The 18,581-nt window shown below is 40.2% G+C and overlaps 6 protein-coding genes across 6 annotated transcripts; 5 read left to right on the top strand and 1 right to left on the bottom strand.

Moving 5' to 3' along the window:
- Positions 1-3,574: 3,574 nt before the first annotated feature.
- BCR41DRAFT_399170 (hypothetical protein) lies at positions 3,575-5,425 on the top strand (the record flags this gene model as incomplete). The annotated part of the gene is made up of 1 exon (XM_022029032.1): positions 3,575-5,425. One exon carries the CDS (start codon positions 3,575-3,577, stop codon positions 5,423-5,425), a length of 1,851 nt encoding a protein of 616 aa, XP_021878417.1.
- Positions 5,426-5,959: 534 nt separating this feature from the next.
- BCR41DRAFT_339781 (hypothetical protein) lies at positions 5,960-10,132 on the top strand. The gene is made up of 6 exons (XM_022022175.1): positions 5,960-6,694; positions 7,205-7,844; positions 7,926-8,549; positions 8,645-8,721; positions 8,827-9,526; positions 9,618-10,132. Exons 1-6 carry the CDS (start codon positions 6,041-6,043, stop codon positions 10,064-10,066), a joined length of 3,144 nt encoding a protein of 1,047 aa, XP_021878416.1. The 5' UTR covers positions 5,960-6,040; the 3' UTR covers positions 10,067-10,132.
- Positions 10,133-10,305: 173 nt separating this feature from the next.
- On the top strand, positions 10,306-11,378 carry BCR41DRAFT_145062 (hypothetical protein). The gene has a single exon (XM_022019560.1). The coding sequence runs from the start codon at positions 10,498-10,500 to the stop codon at positions 11,119-11,121; it is 624 nt and encodes a 207-aa protein (XP_021878415.1). The 5' UTR covers positions 10,306-10,497; the 3' UTR covers positions 11,122-11,378.
- A 787-nt stretch (positions 11,379-12,165) lies between these two features.
- Positions 12,166-12,678, top strand: BCR41DRAFT_373190 (hypothetical protein; the record flags this gene model as incomplete). Its single annotated transcript, XM_022026745.1, has 1 exon — positions 12,166-12,678. The coding sequence occupies one exon, from the start codon at positions 12,166-12,168 to the stop codon at positions 12,676-12,678; it is 513 nt and encodes a 170-aa protein (XP_021878414.1).
- A 1,225-nt stretch (positions 12,679-13,903) lies between these two features.
- Positions 13,904-14,798, bottom strand: BCR41DRAFT_388587 (hypothetical protein; the record flags this gene model as incomplete). The annotated part of the gene is made up of 4 exons (XM_022028020.1): positions 14,637-14,798; positions 14,202-14,352; positions 13,960-14,111; positions 13,904-13,912 (listed from the first exon to the last, which is right to left on the bottom strand). The coding sequence occupies exons 1-4, from the start codon at positions 14,745-14,747 to the stop codon at positions 13,904-13,906; spliced, it is 423 nt and encodes a 140-aa protein (XP_021878413.1). The 5' UTR covers positions 14,748-14,798.
- Positions 14,799-16,034: 1,236 nt separating this feature from the next.
- BCR41DRAFT_325996 (hypothetical protein) lies at positions 16,035-17,131 on the top strand. Its single transcript, XM_022021603.1, has 2 exons — positions 16,035-16,391; positions 16,541-17,131. The coding sequence occupies exons 1-2, from the start codon at positions 16,100-16,102 to the stop codon at positions 17,056-17,058; spliced, it is 810 nt and encodes a 269-aa protein (XP_021878412.1). The 5' UTR covers positions 16,035-16,099; the 3' UTR covers positions 17,059-17,131.
- Positions 17,132-18,581: the final 1,450 nt, after the last annotated feature.

Genomic DNA, 18,581 nt, shown 5'->3' with positions numbered 1-18,581 from the left:
ATGCCTATGGGCGATCCAGGCGACGACACACAGCCAGCAGTGGGATCGAAAGCAATTTACCAACTTGACATGGGGAGGATGCGTCTTTCAGAGAGTATGTTCAACAACTTAAGGCTACCTGGGCAAGTTTTACAACCGCAGAAGCATGTGTTTTAGAAGGGAATAAAGAAGCATTGACCGGCAAAGGAAATCTGCTAATCCGTAAAAAAAATAAAATAAAATAATAATAAAAGTCGGTGAATGTTTTAACAGTTCGCGTCAAGCGCAAAGCCTTCTTCATTATAATGGACCGTCCCAACCCTAGTTTGTGCAAATGGTAAATGGAAGCTATTCTTTCTCTGCCTCAATTTTTTTCTTTATAGAAGCACTCCTTTGGCTATGTGGGTGTTAAAGTCAATGAAAACCAAAGGCTCAAGAGGCGTCCATCCTGTGAGAACTTTTTTGGGCAAGTGAGGATTCGTCGCTTATACTGTAACAATCGCCAAAAGTATTTTCATTGCGATATAACGGCGGCGCACAGCATATGCAATATTACCCGTGGCCATCTGAAGGCCAACAGCGACCGCCCTATCCTCAGCCTGTGGGTGCGAAGGAACAGTCTCCCTGGATGCGACAAAGAGTGCTACCAGCAACAGATATAGGCACAAGTGAAAAGCTTTGGACAGACAAGTAGACAAGTAGGCGGGTATAAAAGTAAGTGAGAATAAGATACAGACTTACGCACCACATCCATGGGGCATTTATTGGTGTTTTTATCGGGATTCTGGGGTTTTTTGGAGGTTTTCTCTCTTTATGGTTTCGGTGCCGGTCATCGAGATTCATTAGGTTTAAGAAAGCTGACCCTAGGCTTGAACAGAAGGGGGCCAGGGGCCCTAATCCTGTCAATGGGCGAAATAACTTTTGCTATGATCGCTGTGATAGCTAACAAAGAAAGACAACTAATAATTGATAAGAAGCGTAGAAAGCCTAATGATTTTTGAAAAGTGCCAATTTACCTTATCTTTCATTCTTTTTGTTAAGGAACGAGGGGTAAAAAAGAAAAAGAGAAAAGAAGATGGAGCACTTTTAAATGTTCGTTTTTTGAAGGCCGAGTTGGAAGTGACGCTATTATCATTACAGTCCTTCCTTGGTTAGATACGAAGGCCATGGTAGAATCCTTGCTAGAAAGTCGTCAACAACCAAAGATTCATGAACCTCCATTTCTGATAAACAGCCACTAAATCAATTCAACCATCGTTTTTGACTAGAGATTTTCGTTGATTGAAAAAAGCATTTAAAATATATTTTGTCAACGACTTTCTAGCGAGGACTCTACTGTGTCTTGTAACTCATTCTTCTCAGTAACGCCTTCCTTTCCCTTTTCATTTTAGACATTTTATAGCAATCATTCTTGTATAAGCATCATCCGCTTGTCATTATTTTTTTTTCTTGTGTAGTGTCATCATTTATTTGTCACTAGATGGTTGTATGGGCAAAAGAGGAAAAAAATGAGCACATTGTCCCTCCACCCATTCAGCGCGTGCGGCTTGATAACACTTCTTTTACCAATGAGAACAAGACATGTTTATGTGTTGCGAAAGGAAACAGCAACAACAACAACAACAACAACAACAACAACAGCCATAATATGTAATATAATCAATATGTTTACATTGCACTAGCATGTGCTTTACTTGAAAAGACAAGGTCGTTGATTAATGAGTTTCTGAGCTGTTTGATATTGAAGATCACGTAAAAATAAAAAAAAAAGATTCAGGTCCGTTTCCCAGGTCCATCTTGCATGAATGGCAATTTGTCGTGGAACTTCTTGACCGCAGTTGTATGAAGAGCATTCTTTTCTTCTTCTTCTCCTTCCATTGTTCATTCTTTGATTCAGTTATTCATTCCTTCATTCCTCCATTCGTTTGTTACAGAGCTCATTGTGCTCAAGTAACTTCACATCAAATAACATTCTCTTTCTTCCTCCTTTTTTTTTTTTTTTATACCCCACATATACAATAAAAAAGGTACAGTCTTGCAGCGTGTTGTACTTTTAATGCTATGCTGTACTTAAAAAAGCAATCCGTGCATGGATTAGTAATAGATGTGGTCGATCCCCTTTATTGGTTGCCACATCGATTCTTGTACAATCACAAATCGTAGCATCATGGCATCATAGCATCATAGTATTGTAGCTTTGTAGTATCGTAGCTTTTTTGCCTTTTCTTTTTTTCTTTGCTCTTCCTTTGTATCCACACTCGATTGATCTTCATTTTACCAATCACACGAAAAACAAAAAAAAAAAAAAAAATCTCGGGCGAAGTAAGTCTTGGAGCAGAAAAAAAAAAAAAAAACTTGTTTCCATTCTCATCAACACCCTTTTTTTTTTGTTAATGCTGTTGTTTTGGTTTGCTAAAGACTATGCAAAATGCTTCGCTCGATTCCCTTTCTTGGCCGCACTACTCATGCAAACCCAAACCATTTCCCCTTGATAGCCCCTTCTTTCCCATCATTTTCTTGTTTCCTACACGCCGCGTTTTTTTTCTTTATTTGTCCATTTGGTTTCACAACATGGTGTTGCCTTCCTTCTCTTTTTTAAACACCAACAACTGTTGTGTGAGAGCGAAAGAAGAATCAAATATGCGACAACTGAACTTTACTGTCTATTGCTTTGTTCCAATCAGTGGTCAGTGCTTATCACTTGGAAAAGCGAGATAAAACTCAATGTTGTCTTGCCCTTCAGTCATTTGCACGTTCCAAGCTTAGCAAGCATTGACACCATGGATCCACATGTCCACTCCACTCAACAGGTTCCCACTCAGAAATTACAACACTCCAAAACATGTACATGCTCCATAATATGAAATGCTCACTAAACATCAATGGGCTTAGCACCTTCAATTCATACTGATCGTTGGAGATCACTTCAAAGCATCTTTTTTTATATTTACTCTGTTATACGTGTTTAACGCACCATCCTACTTTCAGCACACAAAAAAAATCTTTTCCTCCCCTTGAAGCCTCCTCCATAAATTGCTACATAACCACTTTTAAGAACCACAGATTGAACCTCCTCGACTTCACTTCTTTCAACTCCGTCTCACCAATCATTGTTATGTTTCCTCAAAGCGCTGTCTTATCCTATCAGACTTCCTGACGCAAGGCTTTTTTTTTTTTTTGTAAAGGTTTTACCAGATCGCTCGACATGAACGTGTTTGAATGTTGACAATTGTAACCAACCTATTTTTTTCAACCCCTCCTCCCCTCTCTCTACCACATTGATATGCTTGAGCATTCAAATGCTCAAGAAGGGCCTCAATGCCTTGCGAACGCCAATAATAAAGATCAAATGGATAATTGAATGTGCCGTTAATAGTTTCTATTTTCATTCATTGTAGGGTTAAAAAGATTTTTTTTTTTTTTTTTTTTCCAACACCGCATTCATTTCCGAGATTTCGATAAACAAATTTACTCCATTGCTACGCAGCAGCGCATTCTTTTTCTTCTGATTCTATCAATAACATCAACAACAACAAAAAAGCCATTCTGTATCCTTTACTTCATCCTTCAACACTTCGACACACATATACACAAAATGGCGACAGAGACAGTCATCTATGTGTCTTTAGCCTTAGTTCTATTGACCAGGATATACGTTTTTATTAATCCACCAGAATTTCTTGAGGAACATAAAGACCGACGATATCATGAATATCATCTCTACCGACAATACCACCTTCACAAACAATGTGATAAGCATGATCCTCCACAACTACAGCGACAGCAAATTCAAACCGAAGATGTAAATAACTCTAGACCATTACTATCGCAGCAACATTCATCCAGCATAAGTGATCAATCATTAGATAACCTACATCATCCTTCAGAAGAGCTTGTGTTATTGAGTAAGAAATTGGGTAGTACCCGTTCTCTCTCTCTCCCTGAACTTTCTATGGGAGCGCTATCAAGGTTGGATCCCACCACTGCGTCTTCACCGCTTCATCTGAATTCTACAACTTCCTATTCTGCTACCACAACACCTCTCTCGCCCCGTGAGAGCGAGCGTCATATCTGGAGTCAAATCCTTGGAGCAGTCTCAAGTGCTAATAATGGTGGTAGTGGTAGCGTTACTAGTCTTATGAACGAAGCACTTCCAGTACCCAACTACATCTCACTTGATATTTCAGAAATTCATTACAATGGATCGCTTGAAAAGTTTGATGATGATATCGAGGTACAAGAGTCAATCCGAGAATTGAAGGCTGGTCAAAGGGAAATGACCAAAGAATGCCCTACAATGACGATGGTTTGGGAAGGGGGTCGGTGGTGTTGCCTTGAGGGACGCACCTTGTACATATTAAAGGCGATGGAATGGAAAGGTCAAGTTCGAGTTCGGGTGTTGGTCGATAAAGATCCGATGATGTTGGCAGTAACCGAAGATTATTGGAGAGCAGCAGGCATGATGACGACTTCGGCTTTGAAGCCCCTGATCACAACGACTGCGGCATCACTCTCTTCTTCTTCATCATCATCAATAACACCAACATCCTCCTGTCTTTCACCGATTTCTCCTATTACGCCCTTATCGACAACATGGGGAACGACATTAAACTCCTCTACGACACCAGCAGAGAGCAGTCATATCCAAACCGCGGCAGCAGCTGCAAATACGGATGCTATGATTCTAGGGCTGTCATTAAATGAAAAGGAATCCATGGACTCGACGATACTGATAGGAACTGATGAGAAAACTTCTATTGCATCCCCATTCCATGTTGAATCATTGACAGCTCAGTGTAATAATTTTCTTCTGAAATCATCAGATGGGCACGTTGCAGACGATGAAAGAAGTCGAAGACTCGATGATAGCGATGATAATGGCGATGATCATGAGGAAGACAAAGAGGAGGAATATGTAGGAAGTGATGGTTATCTTGAAGATGATGAAGGAGCTGAGGAAGACGAAGACGAAGACGACAATGATGTGACACGGAATCTAAGTGAGCTTAAAATGTATCCCAAGGAAGGAAGGTTGAATACAGTACGACCCACAACCCTGAAAAATGAAACCCGGAATAAGACTTTAGGCTTGACAGTGGTATCGCCTTCATCACCAGCTCTTGCACCACTTAATGGCAGTGGACATGGTATTTACAACGGCGGTGGCGATAGCAACAGCTACTTTAGTAGTAGATACACCCATCCTATTACAGAATTGACCAAGCCATTGTTATCATCATCACAACAAAAGCATCGACGTCGTCTTCATGAGCGACGGATATCAATTCCAGAATTCATGTTGCCACCGCCATTGAAGGATGAACGAGCCTATCTGATCATTGATCCATCCTCTTCCTCTTCTTCGTCGCCGTCCGTTGCCACAGCCGCTACTGCTCCTGAAAATTCATTCCGACGAGATAGCGGACATGGTGATAGCCCGCTGTAAGAGATTAGATTATTTTTTTTTTCTTATTAATAAATCTTTATTTTTTGTTCCAAAATATTCATAATTCAAAATCTGATGTCTAGATATTAAATGCCTGTTTAGTTAGATTTATATCAAAATGAAGACAAAGAGTGAGGAAGGCTTGACTGCCACTTCATTTTCTTCCAATGTATTTTTCAAGCACAGTCGAACCTGGTTACACATGTGCCTGACTCACATGATAGGCTAGTTGAAGCAACAGTGAAAGAGGCTTAGTCTAGAGCACATTAGTGCGTTGCGTGACTCTTCCCCTATGTTCACGCACAATTACAAAAAAAAGGGGTAATGAGAAGGGGTAAAGGAGATTAGGCCAACACAGGATTTATTCGACACCTTCACTTTCTCACTTCCTTTCTTCTCTTCACTTCTCTATTTCTTTTATCTATTATCTAACGCCTGCTCCATCATTCTGTTTCTTTTCCTCGCTGTCTCTTGCACGAGGACTTCATTTAACGTCTTTTTTTTCTTTTCTTTTTTTTTTTTTTTTTTTTTTGTTACGATTCTACCCATACATCTTTGATAAACTACCTATTTTATACGTAAATACCAGGGCGTTCATTTGTAAAGGCGGAGACCATGTCGCATTCTAGGGCCAATAACCAGAGTGCAGATCTAGAGCATCTTGAACTGAGTGAGGATGTTGTTGCTAACTCACCTGATGATACTCGCCCCGGATTACATCCAGCATCATTGCAGAATGACCCCAGGCGTGTCTCTATTAACTCATTTGATTCGACAGCCTCCAATTCTACAGTCAAGTATCACCCACCCCCTTCAGAACATTCCTCATCACAAGGACGACCAACGTCCCACCGTCACGCTTCAACAGGATCAGCGAACTCCGCAGCTCAAAACTCACGGCGTCCAAAGTCATCGCCCGTTTATAGACATTCCACAGCAGGAGCGCCTCCTTCATCACTGTCAAGCCAACGACGCCGACGATCACATACTGGAAGGCCTGCCTCAACTCGGTCTTCAATCAGACATCGTGACATTGAGGAAGAAGACGAAAGTGGTGATGGCGACTCGGACAACCGTTATGAGCAGCGTCCCAGTTATCTAAAGCGAGGCAGCTCAAGACGATCTGTGCGGCTTCATCCAGAGGATGAGTATGATGCGCGGGTCCATGAGAGTCATGATCCGTCATTCACAGGCCATTCTGGTGAAGAGCGTGACGAAGACGAAGAGGAGAGTGATGTTGAGCCCTTAACACTGAAAGACCGACAAGAGGTAATGTGCAATTATCGTCATAGACACCCTTTTTTTCGCTATGAGTGATATGTATATAATCATTAGTGCGCACGCGACAAAGAGCATGAAAAAAGTCGTTTTGCTCGTTCACGAGCTGGAGAGTCAGCATCAATTATTCCGTAATACTGTTTACTGCCCCTGAACTACCTTGCTTGTTCCTGACAACATCCGGATTTGGAAGGGTTAAATTATTTTTTATTTTACTTTTTGAGACCAACTTTAAATGTGCGACCCAAAGTTGGGATCATGTATTTACACTTGTGATCATGTCTCTCCTTTTTACCCCTGTTTGTTCATCCATGCACAGATGCAACCGCAACAACCTCTCCTTTTTTTTTTTTTTTTTTTTTTTTTTCACTTGAGCGAGTGTTTGCGTCATTTGATCCTCTTTCACAGACGCATAATCCTACAATACAGTAAAGTAGTAACGTTACACATTAGTCTAGTCTTTGAATTGGTCTAATACTTTTTTTTTACTTTTTTTTATAGACCATCAATCAAACACATCCATTCGGATTGCCTCTCTGGAAACCAGCACTTTACAAGAAGACACGCTCTGTTCAACAAAAAGCTGATTCCGCTTTGCACTCCCAACCATCCGCCGATCTTTATCTGTCTGTAGGCAATATTCTCTGGACTCTTGTCTTCGGCTGGTGGCTATCACTAATCTGCTTCTTGGTCGCTATTGTATTGTTCCTGATCCCCTTCGGTGGAAGTGCATATGGAAGCGTGGTCATTGGCCTTAGCTATTATCTTCTCTGGCCATTTGGAAAGTATGTTGAACGAGAATTGTATCCCGACGAAATAAGAGCTGATGGGATTCATTACCAGACGCCCTCGACAGCAAGCGGTTATGGACACGCTGGATATAACAGTAGTAATGGACATAGCAATGGCTACAGCCAGGGCTATTATGGAAACAGCAACAGTAACCGCAACAGTCATTTCAGCCATCAATCACCATCTGGGGAGTCGCGACCACTTCTTTCAAGGGGCGCCTCAACAATGGACCGTGAGCGCTTCCGCTCTCGGGAATCATGGGCCAAAACCATCAAGAATCTCCCGCGAAATACATGCCGCCTCGGTCTTGGCGGAATTGTCTATTATGCTTTTTACTACCTTTTGATCGGTAAGTTGAGATGAGAAGCATCTTTTTTTTTTTTTTTTTTTTTTTCCTAACCCAAAATTTAAATTCTTCATCAATCTCTAGGGCCTCTCCATCTATTTGTCTCGTGCCTATGCTGGTTTATGGTAGTCTCGATTCCCATGGGAAAATTGACTTATGTGCTCGCATCTCACCTTCACAGAGACCCGCTTCGACTTCACTTTAAGCGTGGTAGCTCACTCGCCTTCTCATCTCAGCGTTCCGAGATCCTTCTCTGCACTTATGACGCCATCGGACTGCAGTACTACAAGTACACATATGATGGCACCAATATCATCTTTATTAACTTGATGCCTATCGTGTTCTTCACAATCCTGGATGAATATGTCCTCACACACGTCCTTGGGCATGATAATGTCCTCACTTCGCCAGCCGTGATTTTCTCGTTGGGTTTATCCTCTGTGATCCCATTGTCGTACTTCATTGGCATGGCTGTCTCATCCATCTCGGCACAGTCGTCTCTGGGAATGGGCGCTGTGATCAATGCAACTTTTGGCTCCATTATCGAAATCATTCTCTACTCAGTCGCATTGACACAAGGCAAGGGCTTGATCACTGAGGGTGCCTTGATCGGAAGCTTCCTTGCAGGTCTTTTACTCATGCCTGGTGTCAGTATGATGAGCGGCGCAGTAAAGAAAAAAGAGCAAAAATTTAATGCCAAGAGCGCAGGTACAAATTCATCTTTCATCCCAATGTTGACAACTATAACATGGCTTTCATTCGATGACTTTTGCTAATGAAATATATCAACGTTTTTGAAACAGGTGTCACCGCTACGATGTTGATTATGTCACTCATTGGAGTCTTGACTCCAACACTTTTCTACAACATCTATGGACGTGTAAGTCAATTGGAAATATTCCCTATTACATCAGATCTTGCTGTTTATTTTGTTGATATTGGCGACTGATTCACTTCCTTCTTCTCATCTTTTTTAAAAAAAAAGTTTGACCTGCGTTGTGTACCATGCCCAGAGACAGAGCTGTTGACCAATGGTGCGACCTGTCAACGTTGCTATCACTACCAGCCCAACCCAACCAATGACGCATTTTTCCAAAAGAATGTCAAACCGCTGATGTACTTTTGCTGTATTGTCCTTCCTTCTGCATACCTAATTGGTATCTGGTTCTCACTTCGAACACATGTTAAACAGATCTGGCATGAGCCTCAACCACGCTCTGTGAGAGACTCTTCCATCTACAAAAAACTTTTACCTATGCATATCCTGCAACAACTCCTTCACTATGGCGCGGGCGCACCACACCCTGCCAATAATACTGATAGACCCCGCTCTGCTGCAGCTGCTGCAGACGATGCTGCAGAGTTGGGTCGATTCACATCAGTAGATTCTGCACACTCGACAGCCAATTATCACTCCACATCACTTCATGGTGGTTTAGGCGAAAGACGGCCACCTCATTCAACTTCCGAAACACATCTCAATGGAGAAGATGCACCTATCCATCCTGCAGCACAGGGACTACTCTCTTCGCTGAACGTAGACCATGATGGTCTCAAGAGTGATCATGGGGACGACGATGAGGACGATGAAGGTGCCCATGGTGGTCATGACTCTCCCAACTGGTCCAAGGCCAAGAGCGCCACAGTTCTCCTTGGATGCACAGTTCTTTATTCAATCATTGCTGGTAATTTTTAGATCTTTCGATTCGAGCTTTCTTTTTTTTTTTTTTTTTTTTTTTTTTAGCTAACATGAATGTGCTCTTTCTTCTAATATAGAAATCCTTGTGGATAGTGTGGATGCTGTATCGTCCATTGACGAGAAGCTATTGGGATTGACGCTGTTCGCGCTCGTACCAAACGTCACTGAGTTCATGAACGCCATCTCATTCGCCATGTATGGCAATATTGCACTTTCGATGGAGATTGGATCGGCTTATGCGCTTCAAGTGTGTCTGATTCAAATCCCAGCCATGGTGGCAGTGTCTGCATGGTTGAGTCACGGGAAGAGTCTCGCTTGGAATTATGTGTTCAACTTGATTTTTGAACGTTGGGATGTGTTCTCGATGTTGTTCTCTGTGTTCTTGTTGACATACACATATATTGAAGGAAAGAGTAACTATTTCAAGGGCAGTATTTTGATCTTGAGTTACTGTGTACTCATGGCTGGCTTTTTCTATGCACCTCCATCTCCAGGCATGGGTGAGGTGGACTTTAGAAATATTTAGAGCCGTTGTAAATAATGGATGAATCCTTCAAGTATATACAATAAAGAAAGTCTATTATTATTAGAGTGTACAGATTTTAGTATTTCAGGACTAGTTTGACATACTAGTACATGTACTTCGGTGTGGCTGATTTTTTTGTCATTCTTTAGATGCATGTCACGGGAAAGATGTCTGGCAAACGATATACAAATCCCCTTCCACAATTGCAAAGTGTCCAAACCCTTCATCCCTCTTCTTCACAAAACCTGTCGTATACAGTCGTCCCTCAGTAATTCGCGAATTACTGAGGAACTGGTCTGTTTTTATTCACTTCAATTCAATTTCAATTATATTGGTGGGCTCCTTTATTCTTTTTTTTTTCTTTTTTTTGAAATTTCCCAAAAAAATAAAAAAATAAAAAAAAAAGACTTTTCTCACACTCACCTATTATCATGGCGACCGCTATTCCCAATATACCCATAGCTCAACATATGGCCGCTTCTTCGTCCCCTATTGGGCTTTCGAGTCAATTGTCTCCTCTGCCTCTGCAGTCAAGCCAGCTATCTCCTATAGACTCAAGTCTATCCAATTTGCAATCAAGTCAACCAAGGAGAAGAGGAAGACCTTCAAAGAATGTAACAACTGCCTTCAGCCCAAGTGTTCTTCATTCTATGAGTTTGTCAGCTTCCTCCCCTCAGTCCCAGCAGAGTGTGGCACAAGTACCCAGTAGTCAATGGGACTGGGTCCGTATTGAGCGATTAAGTCAAGCTACTCCAGTTCGACCATCAAAGTCTGCGTGTGAAAAAGAAAATTCAGCTCCAAATTCAGCTGAGGCAGGAAAACTAAACCAGAAATCTGCCAAGCCTATAAGAAATAAGCGTGGACAAGTCGCGAAAGGCAGCTCCAAAGGCAACACATATAACTCCATCACACTTTATGACAAAATAAAATTTATCAATGAAGTGATAAAAGCCAAGGATATTGACCCCAAAACCCCAGTTCTTCTATTGCTCGACGACTTGGCATCAACATTTTCACTGCCAGTGGGATTTGGAATAAAAGAGATTCTTTATTGAGTATGAAAGATGGAAAGTCTGAGGAAGCTGCTAAGGCTATTACTCGAACTAGCTCAAGGACCATGGAGGCCGTTGAAGAAGCGCTGCTAAAGTGGTTTGAAGAACAAAGGAGACTCAAGATCATTGTAACAGAGGCTCGACTAAGAGGAACAGGAGCTATACTGTGGAGCATCATGAAGGACTATTATAAGGAGACTGAGATACCCGAATCGTTTGCCTTTTCGAAAGGATGGCTTCATAGATTCAAGGCACGATCAGGAATTTCATCAAAGATTGGACATGGAGAAAGTGAAGGTGTCGATATGGAATCTTGTAAGGCTCGGATGGAGGAGATAAAGAAGTCGCTCTCTACATTCCACCCAGAGGACATCTATAACTGCGACGAGACTGGCCTTTATCTTAGAGCATTGTCAGCAAGAACCCTAGCAGCAGGCGCTGTACAGGGAACAAAAATTATTCGTGCAGCTCGTGTGTCAATCCTTATTTGCAGCAACTCCACAGGAACTGACTTACATGACCAAACCTTTGTTTGATGGATGGCTTCAGGACTTGGATGAGGATATGCAAAGGCAGGGACGCAAAATTGCACTACTCATAGACAGTGCACCAGGACATTGTGGAGGAGAGGAAGCTGGCCTTAGTAATATTACATTAGTACGACTTCCTCCAGGCACAACATCTATCACTCAACCTATGGATGCAGGTGTTACTCGTTCATTCAAGGTTCACTACAGCCAAGAGATGCTTGAGACAGTAGCTCGAGTTCGCGAGAATCTCCAATCATCAACAGCTACAGCTAACTATGCCTCTCTCTGGGAATGCTTGGTGAGGGCATGGAATACTGTTACCCCTGCTTGTATTCGCCATTGCTTTGCCCATGTTCCAACGCTGCCTGACAATGTGAATAAGCAACTTAGGGCTCTCGGGGTGGATACCGTTGACAATAGATTAAAGGAACTTCAAGATGATTTGATCAAAAAATACGAAAAATTGACAGATGTCATCAATAACCAAAAAGACTTCACAATCCTCAATTATCTCACAATGTGCCATGCCGAAGGTCCTACACAATCTATTACTAATTGTGCAATGATGACGATCGCCAATCCCAAATTCAGTACTATATTTCGTCAATACCAGGATAGCGATTTTATTGACGAGGAGGAGGTTGAAGATGCCGAAGATCTTGATGCAGACTTTAGTCCAGCACTAAGGCAAGAATATTCGCCTTCAATGGTTTGCACTGTCCTGCGTAACCGTACAATCCAGAAGGTTCCCCATGATGGGTACTCCTCGCCAGATACTAGCTCATGCAAAAAAAAGGATCCTACAGTTGTCCTCGGTCTATCGCGCGACTTTTTTGAGCTTACCAAAGATATCCTAACAAGGCCACAGGGTAAAGAAGAGAGAGAAGAACTCGATAAATTGTATGACCACATTGAGGCTTGCATGGATAGACGTGCAATACGAAATGAAGAGACCGAACACAGAAGAAACCCAAGTTTATTGAGCAGACTGAGGGCCTGTCTTGATGGAGATTCAAGCAGTAAAGAATAATCATATTTTATAATAAATATATTTATTTATTTATTTTTTTTTTGTGTGTTTTGTATGCAGAATAGTGAAAAATATATACATAGGGTGGCTGTTTAAAAAAAAATGAAAAAAAGAAAAAAAAAAAGAATAAAGGAGCCCACCAATATAATGGAAATTGAATTGAAGTGAATAAAAACAGACCAGTTCCCTCAGTAATTCGCGAATTACTGAGGGACGACTGTAGAGCATCTGGTCTCTATGGATCCTGAGAACGTGGATATGCGTATATGGAGCACTCAGGTACTTTGGGGGTGTTGCAGAGATGAATCCCGTATATGCGCTCATTTTTTTTGTTGAGAGCACCTGGAAGTGATACTAGACATCATAAACAAAGATGCAAGTGATACTAACACAAGACTTACCCGCACAAATCCCATGGAAAGTGATACTAAGATCTTCTTTCTATGATATATACTAAAATATGGCTTGCACAAATCCCATGCAAAATGAAGTTGAATATTTTATTGTCCTCTTTGAAAAAACAGGTCTGAGATGACACTACATATTGATGCTAGCCAGGATGTCTTGCTTGCAATGCATGGAAGGCATGCCATTTCTAGATGCCTCGACCGGGACTTCTGCTTAATCACTTCTTTTCTTCCTTCCACTTTTGCTACATAGGATTTGTACGGGCGCGTCTTTAGTATCAATATATCTTTATTTGTGAATGCTTAGAATCAGCGCATGCGTGATTGTTTTTGTTATTTTGGTACGCGGTACTATGCCATTCTATGCATCTGATACGATCTTATTATTATTGCTGTTATTATTTTTCCTTGTTTCCAAATAAATACAATCTACTGGTTGTGGGACTTTTTTTTTTTTTTTAACCTTGAAGTGTAATGCTTCCGCTGATAAAGAGGAATGACTCGAGGTCTTCGGTAAGGAAGTTGATAATGACATTACCTTCAGCCTATCAGCAATGCAAGATAAAGCAGAAGTGCAGATGTGTTTAGCATTTGTATTTTCTTTTCTTTAAAAAGAACGCGTTTCAATTCCCTAGTTTTGTCAATTCAAGCAAAGCCCGTTTCTTTTCTGAATTCACCTCCTTTTACTTTAGTTTCTTTTAAATCTGCTCTAAGCACATCCACCGTTTAGGGGGTTTATTGTTTTTTTTTTTTTTTTTTTTTTTATCTTCATTCCTATTTTCGTCATTTTCTTTTACCAGATCACATCATCTTTTATATCAAAAATCCTGCATAAAAAGAAAAGAATAAAAAAAAAATTAAAAAAGTTCTTTACCTGGCCAGATGAAGGTTCAACATCAAACTTATCAATCATTACGCAACTCGAGATAGTTCCATTAGTAACTTCAGCTTTAGAGCATCCTGTAATGGAAGGAGCAGACACCAAAGTTGAGCAAAGAGGTGTTTTGACTTCTTTAACGACCTCGGCTTCAAAAATCAATACAGAAAAAAAAAGTTAGTTTTTTTTTTTCTTTTTTTTTTTTTTTTTTTTTTTGACTCCATTAGATAAAGGCTTACTTGAATTGAAGAAGAAAATATGCAAATCCGAATTCTGTGGGAAAGGCTTCAACAATTGTCCACTCAAGTTGAGGCAGTATTTGGAACCCAAGCTCACAGCCTTTTCGCCTTGTGATGGAGTAGAATCAGCCGGAATAAAGAAAGAGGTTTCCTTCAAAAAAAACAGCAAAAATTAATATGTGGAATTAGCTCAGTATCTTTTTATTTTATTTTATTTTGTTTTATTATTATTATTATTATTATTATTATTATTATTATTATTATTATTATTATTATTATTATTATTATTATTATTATTATTATTATTATTATTATTATTATTATTATTATTATTATTATTATTATTATTATTATTATTATTATTATTATTATTATTATTATTATTATTATTATTATTATTATTATTATTATTATTATTATTATTATTTTACTTACTGGATTCACTGTTAAAAGAGCCGGCTCTTTGAGTTCGACAGCTTGGATAACCAGGGTAAAGGAGAGGACAGCTATAGTAACAGTGGTAACGGTGGAGAGTCCGAGTCTCATGATGGATAGTCGTGTATAATGTAGAGATTAATCAAGAAAAGAGAGAAGTAGTGAAAGTGGAGAGGAGGGATTGTTAGAGAAAGAAGGAATATACGTCTTGCGGTTTTTTAAGAGCGGTTGATTTTATACCAGCCTTGAATGCACGTCGCGCAATATCTCTGTGCATAGGTTTCTTCGTACTCGACGTTTGTCCAGGTCAATACCATCAATACATGCCAAGCGACATTCATCATTAATATCTAGCATAATTTGGTATTTTTTATACTTGAGTCTCCATTACTTACTAACCATCCTAGTAAGGTTGTCTATTCTTTTTACACTTAACTATTCCAAAAGTAATAAGTCTTTCTGGGCAATTAATTGAGCCAAGGGTCCAGTCCCATATTAAGTACAACTAATGCCAAACTCTCTTGAAGCTGTTACAGGATAATTCATTTAAGCACCACAAGAAGGGCCATTAAATGCTTGCGATGGTCATTTGTTTTGAGTTACCGGGTTATTAAACGCTTTTCGAACAGGTTTTTTTTTTTTTTTCCCTAGCGGGTTATCAAAGTTATCGAACCAGATGTTCAGCGACATATTTCTTTTATGCGATAAAGATGCTATGATTAATAAATAGTGTAATCCACTCCGCGAAAAGAGAAAGTGCCTTGCAGATATGGACAGGGATGCTGAAGACTAGGACAGCACAGCGGTCTAGAAGACAGCAAAGTTGGAAGTCGCAATAGGGAAATGTTTGAGTAATATCAGCATGTGTGCCTGACTTGATAAAAACTTTACTGGTATGAGAAATGGTTTACGATGGAAGGATAGAGAGGGATTGGAACACGTTTTTGAATGAATGTGAATTTCTTACCTCTCTCCTTCTCTGCTTGGCTATCCTAACAACAACAAAGCATAGGGCTGTACATGTACACAGATCTAACTAGACAGCCGAAAGGACCAGTCTGTGGCGTGCTACTTGTTAGTTAGCCCCATTTGACATTCTAACATCCAACGGGACAATGTTCTTTAATTTTAGATTGGTAAGGAAAAGAGAGGAGCCCATTGGATATGAACCAATAGCCCAACCAATTAGACCCTATTTCCCGTGCAATTTTATTTACACTTCCTGATTAATGTCTAACCTTTTCTTTTTGCCCTTGGACCTTCTCATCTTTTTTTTTTTTTTTTTCTTTCTTTCTTTCCTTCATCTTGCTTGTCCTCCTTTTAATTACCCTTTCTCATTCACAAGGACAAAACAGAATCGATCTTCACACAGGATTCGCCATCTTTTTTTTTTTTTTTTTTTTTTTTTTTGTATTCTCTAAGCAAGTTCTCACATTTTCTCCCGAGTAACTTATCTATAAACGATGGCAGTATCCAACAGGAGTATCATCTTTCCTGTAGCTCTCTTGCTCTCAGCCCTGTTGTTGTTGGGCACCTATCACCGAAATAATCTCCAGAATGGCGTCGTCCAAACTGGTCAAAACGTACAAGCTGGTCAAAACGATCAAAATGAGAGACGTGCAGGCAAACCTCGTTACATCTTCGTTGATTTGGGCGCCAACCGTGCGGATTCGCTCGATGTCTTTTTGAAGAGACCAAATACAAAGTTCAACTATAACTTCCCTCGTCCAGAATGGGCTAACTATGAAGATGCTGGTACGAGTCTTTTATTTTTAGTGGTTTTGATCATGGGGGTGCTTTATTGGCATGTCAACTATGTGTGTGTCCTTATTTTGTTCATTGAGTAACCAAGCTTAACACTTTATTTATTATTATCATTATTATTTTTTTTTTATTGATTTTAGAAATCTATCTGTTTGAGGCCAATCCCGTTTTCAACGAGCCTCTTGTAAAGGCGAAGCAACATTATGATGACCTTGGTATCAAGGTCAATATCTTTCCTTCGACTGTTGTTGATGTTAGGGATGGCATCCGTACTTTCTACCTCGATACTGTCAACGCTGCTCACGATTACTGGGGTTCATCTATCTACGCTTCCCATCCTGATGCTGTTCGCTCACAGAGCAAAGGTACAGATTTGACTGGGATCAATATTTCTGGCTGGTTGCTCCGTAACACTCTTCCACGTGACTTTGTGGTCGTCAAGATGGATATTGAAGGTGCTGAATATGAAGTGATCCCACATATGGCTGACATGGGCGTGTGGACTGTTGTTGATCACTTGCTGGTCGAGTGGCATGGTCCCAATGTTGGAGGCGGTACTACTGAGGAGATTCAGCTCAGAGGTGCTAGAGCTGACGCTGCAAAGAATAAGTTGATCGCCGAGGGTATCAATATGCCTCATTACGATTCTGCTGCATAAAAAAACCTAGACCAGGAAGCAAACTCATGTAGTCTCCTCAGCATACAATGTTATCCTGTATATTAAAATAATCAAAAAAATAAAATAAAATAAAAAAATAAAAAAAAACCTCCCCATGGACTCCAATCTTGCCTCTCCTCTCTCTCTCTTTTTTTATAAACGGCTTCTAGTAGACTTAATGGAGCATTATTGTTATAAAAGCTTTATGAGGTCCATTGGCGTTAAAATGAATCCTGTTCTAGTACTTGTTGACAGGTGCGTGTGGATAGGAGTAGTTTAACATTCCATGATCCAAATACGTTCTCAAAGTATTCACCGAAGGCGTCAATATAAAACTAGTTTACCAGAGAGAGCACATGGTACTGTTTGATATGAGCTCTTATCTCGTTGAGTATCTACGGAATACGGAATAGTTTCACTTATTGTCTGAATAATTGATCCGTGACAACAGATGCCTTGACCGTCGGTGACTTGAAGAAAATTGGAAATATTGAACTGAAAAACCTTTTCCGCTACATCGTACGTTCAGCCCGAGTAGTATCGCTGTATCAACTTGACATCGCCTGAAAATTTCAACACACTCAATCTTGTTTCAGTAATAGGACAGGTTTCATTGTTCCTTCCTTCAACTTCTTCTTTTGCGGGATAAGTATCTTGCGCGCTTGGCTTTTAGCACCGCCTTCGTTTTTCTTGAGTCTCACACTGACCTGTGATACCCTTCTTTGCATGCCGTGAACATTTTTCAGAAGCTCTTAAGCTTGAGACCCCAAGGTTTTGATAGTGTTACTATGTAAAATAAGCTGCTGCATGTCTGGAACACTACTGTCCATCTTGCATGTCGGATCTGTCGTCTCTATTTCGCTTTCGCTCGGTGGAACTGCTCTGACTAGGAAACCTCTCCAATTGGTATCATTGGGAACCATTTCTTTTGACACTGTACCGATCGGCAAACACCATAGTATCAACTAAACCGAGTGAACGAGTCGCTTGCTTTGGTGGTACACTTCCAATATAATAGCGATATTAAAGAGAGTAAATAAGATTTACATCCCTATTAGCAAAACGCAGCTCGTGAATCAGAGAACGCTTGAAAAATCGTTTTAGACAAGATCATGTTTGATATCGACATGATAGTTCTATCTGTAGTACTTCCCGTACTTCGAAATGACCTTCACTAGCTGCATAAAGAACTTCAAAGATACAAGACGAAGTCCATGTAAAGATGAAGCCGACTTGTTGCATCTAGCCAGTCATTTCTGTGATGTTGTTAACGGAGATTTATAAACAAACCTTTTATTCTTATTACCTATTATGATTCCATGCATATTTCACCTAAGAAGACGAATCTTCATAAAGTGGAAGAAAGGATCTATACATACATACTCAACTATCATTTTCGTGTTCACTTCCATTAACCAAACATATGGAACTTATATACAACTCAAGAATCAACTCTATCCTTTCCCTTGTAGCATCTGCAACTATAAACAGAACGATCCATCACATTCAAACGACCTCCAATA

The sequence above is a fragment of the Lobosporangium transversale genome, assembly GCF_002105155.1.
Source record: "Lobosporangium transversale strain NRRL 3116 chromosome Unknown BCR41scaffold_37, whole genome shotgun sequence".
Taxonomy (NCBI): Eukaryota; Fungi; Mortierellomycota; class Mortierellomycetes; order Mortierellales; family Mortierellaceae; genus Lobosporangium; species Lobosporangium transversale.
This window is presented reverse-complemented; position numbering and strand designations above follow the sequence as displayed.

Bases quoted from the DNA above. Each gene is read 5' to 3' on its own strand.
- BCR41DRAFT_339781 (XM_022022175.1), top strand. From the start codon at position 6,041: ATGTCGCATTCTAGGGCCAATAACCAGAGTGCAGATCTAGAGCATCTT. The intron at 6,695-7,204 runs GTAATGTGCAAT...TTTTTTTTATAG, and splicing joins CACTGAAAGACCGACAAGAG to ACCATCAATCAAACACATCC. The intron at 8,550-8,644 runs GTACAAATTCAT...TTTTTGAAACAG, and splicing joins ATTTAATGCCAAGAGCGCAG to GTGTCACCGCTACGATGTTG.
- BCR41DRAFT_145062 (XM_022019560.1), top strand. From the start codon at position 10,498: ATGGCGACCGCTATTCCCAATATACCCATAGCTCAACATATGGCCGCT.
- BCR41DRAFT_325996 (XM_022021603.1), top strand. From the start codon at position 16,100: ATGGCAGTATCCAACAGGAGTATCATCTTTCCTGTAGCTCTCTTGCTC. The intron at 16,392-16,540 runs GTACGAGTCTTT...TATTGATTTTAG, and splicing joins GGCTAACTATGAAGATGCTG to AAATCTATCTGTTTGAGGCC.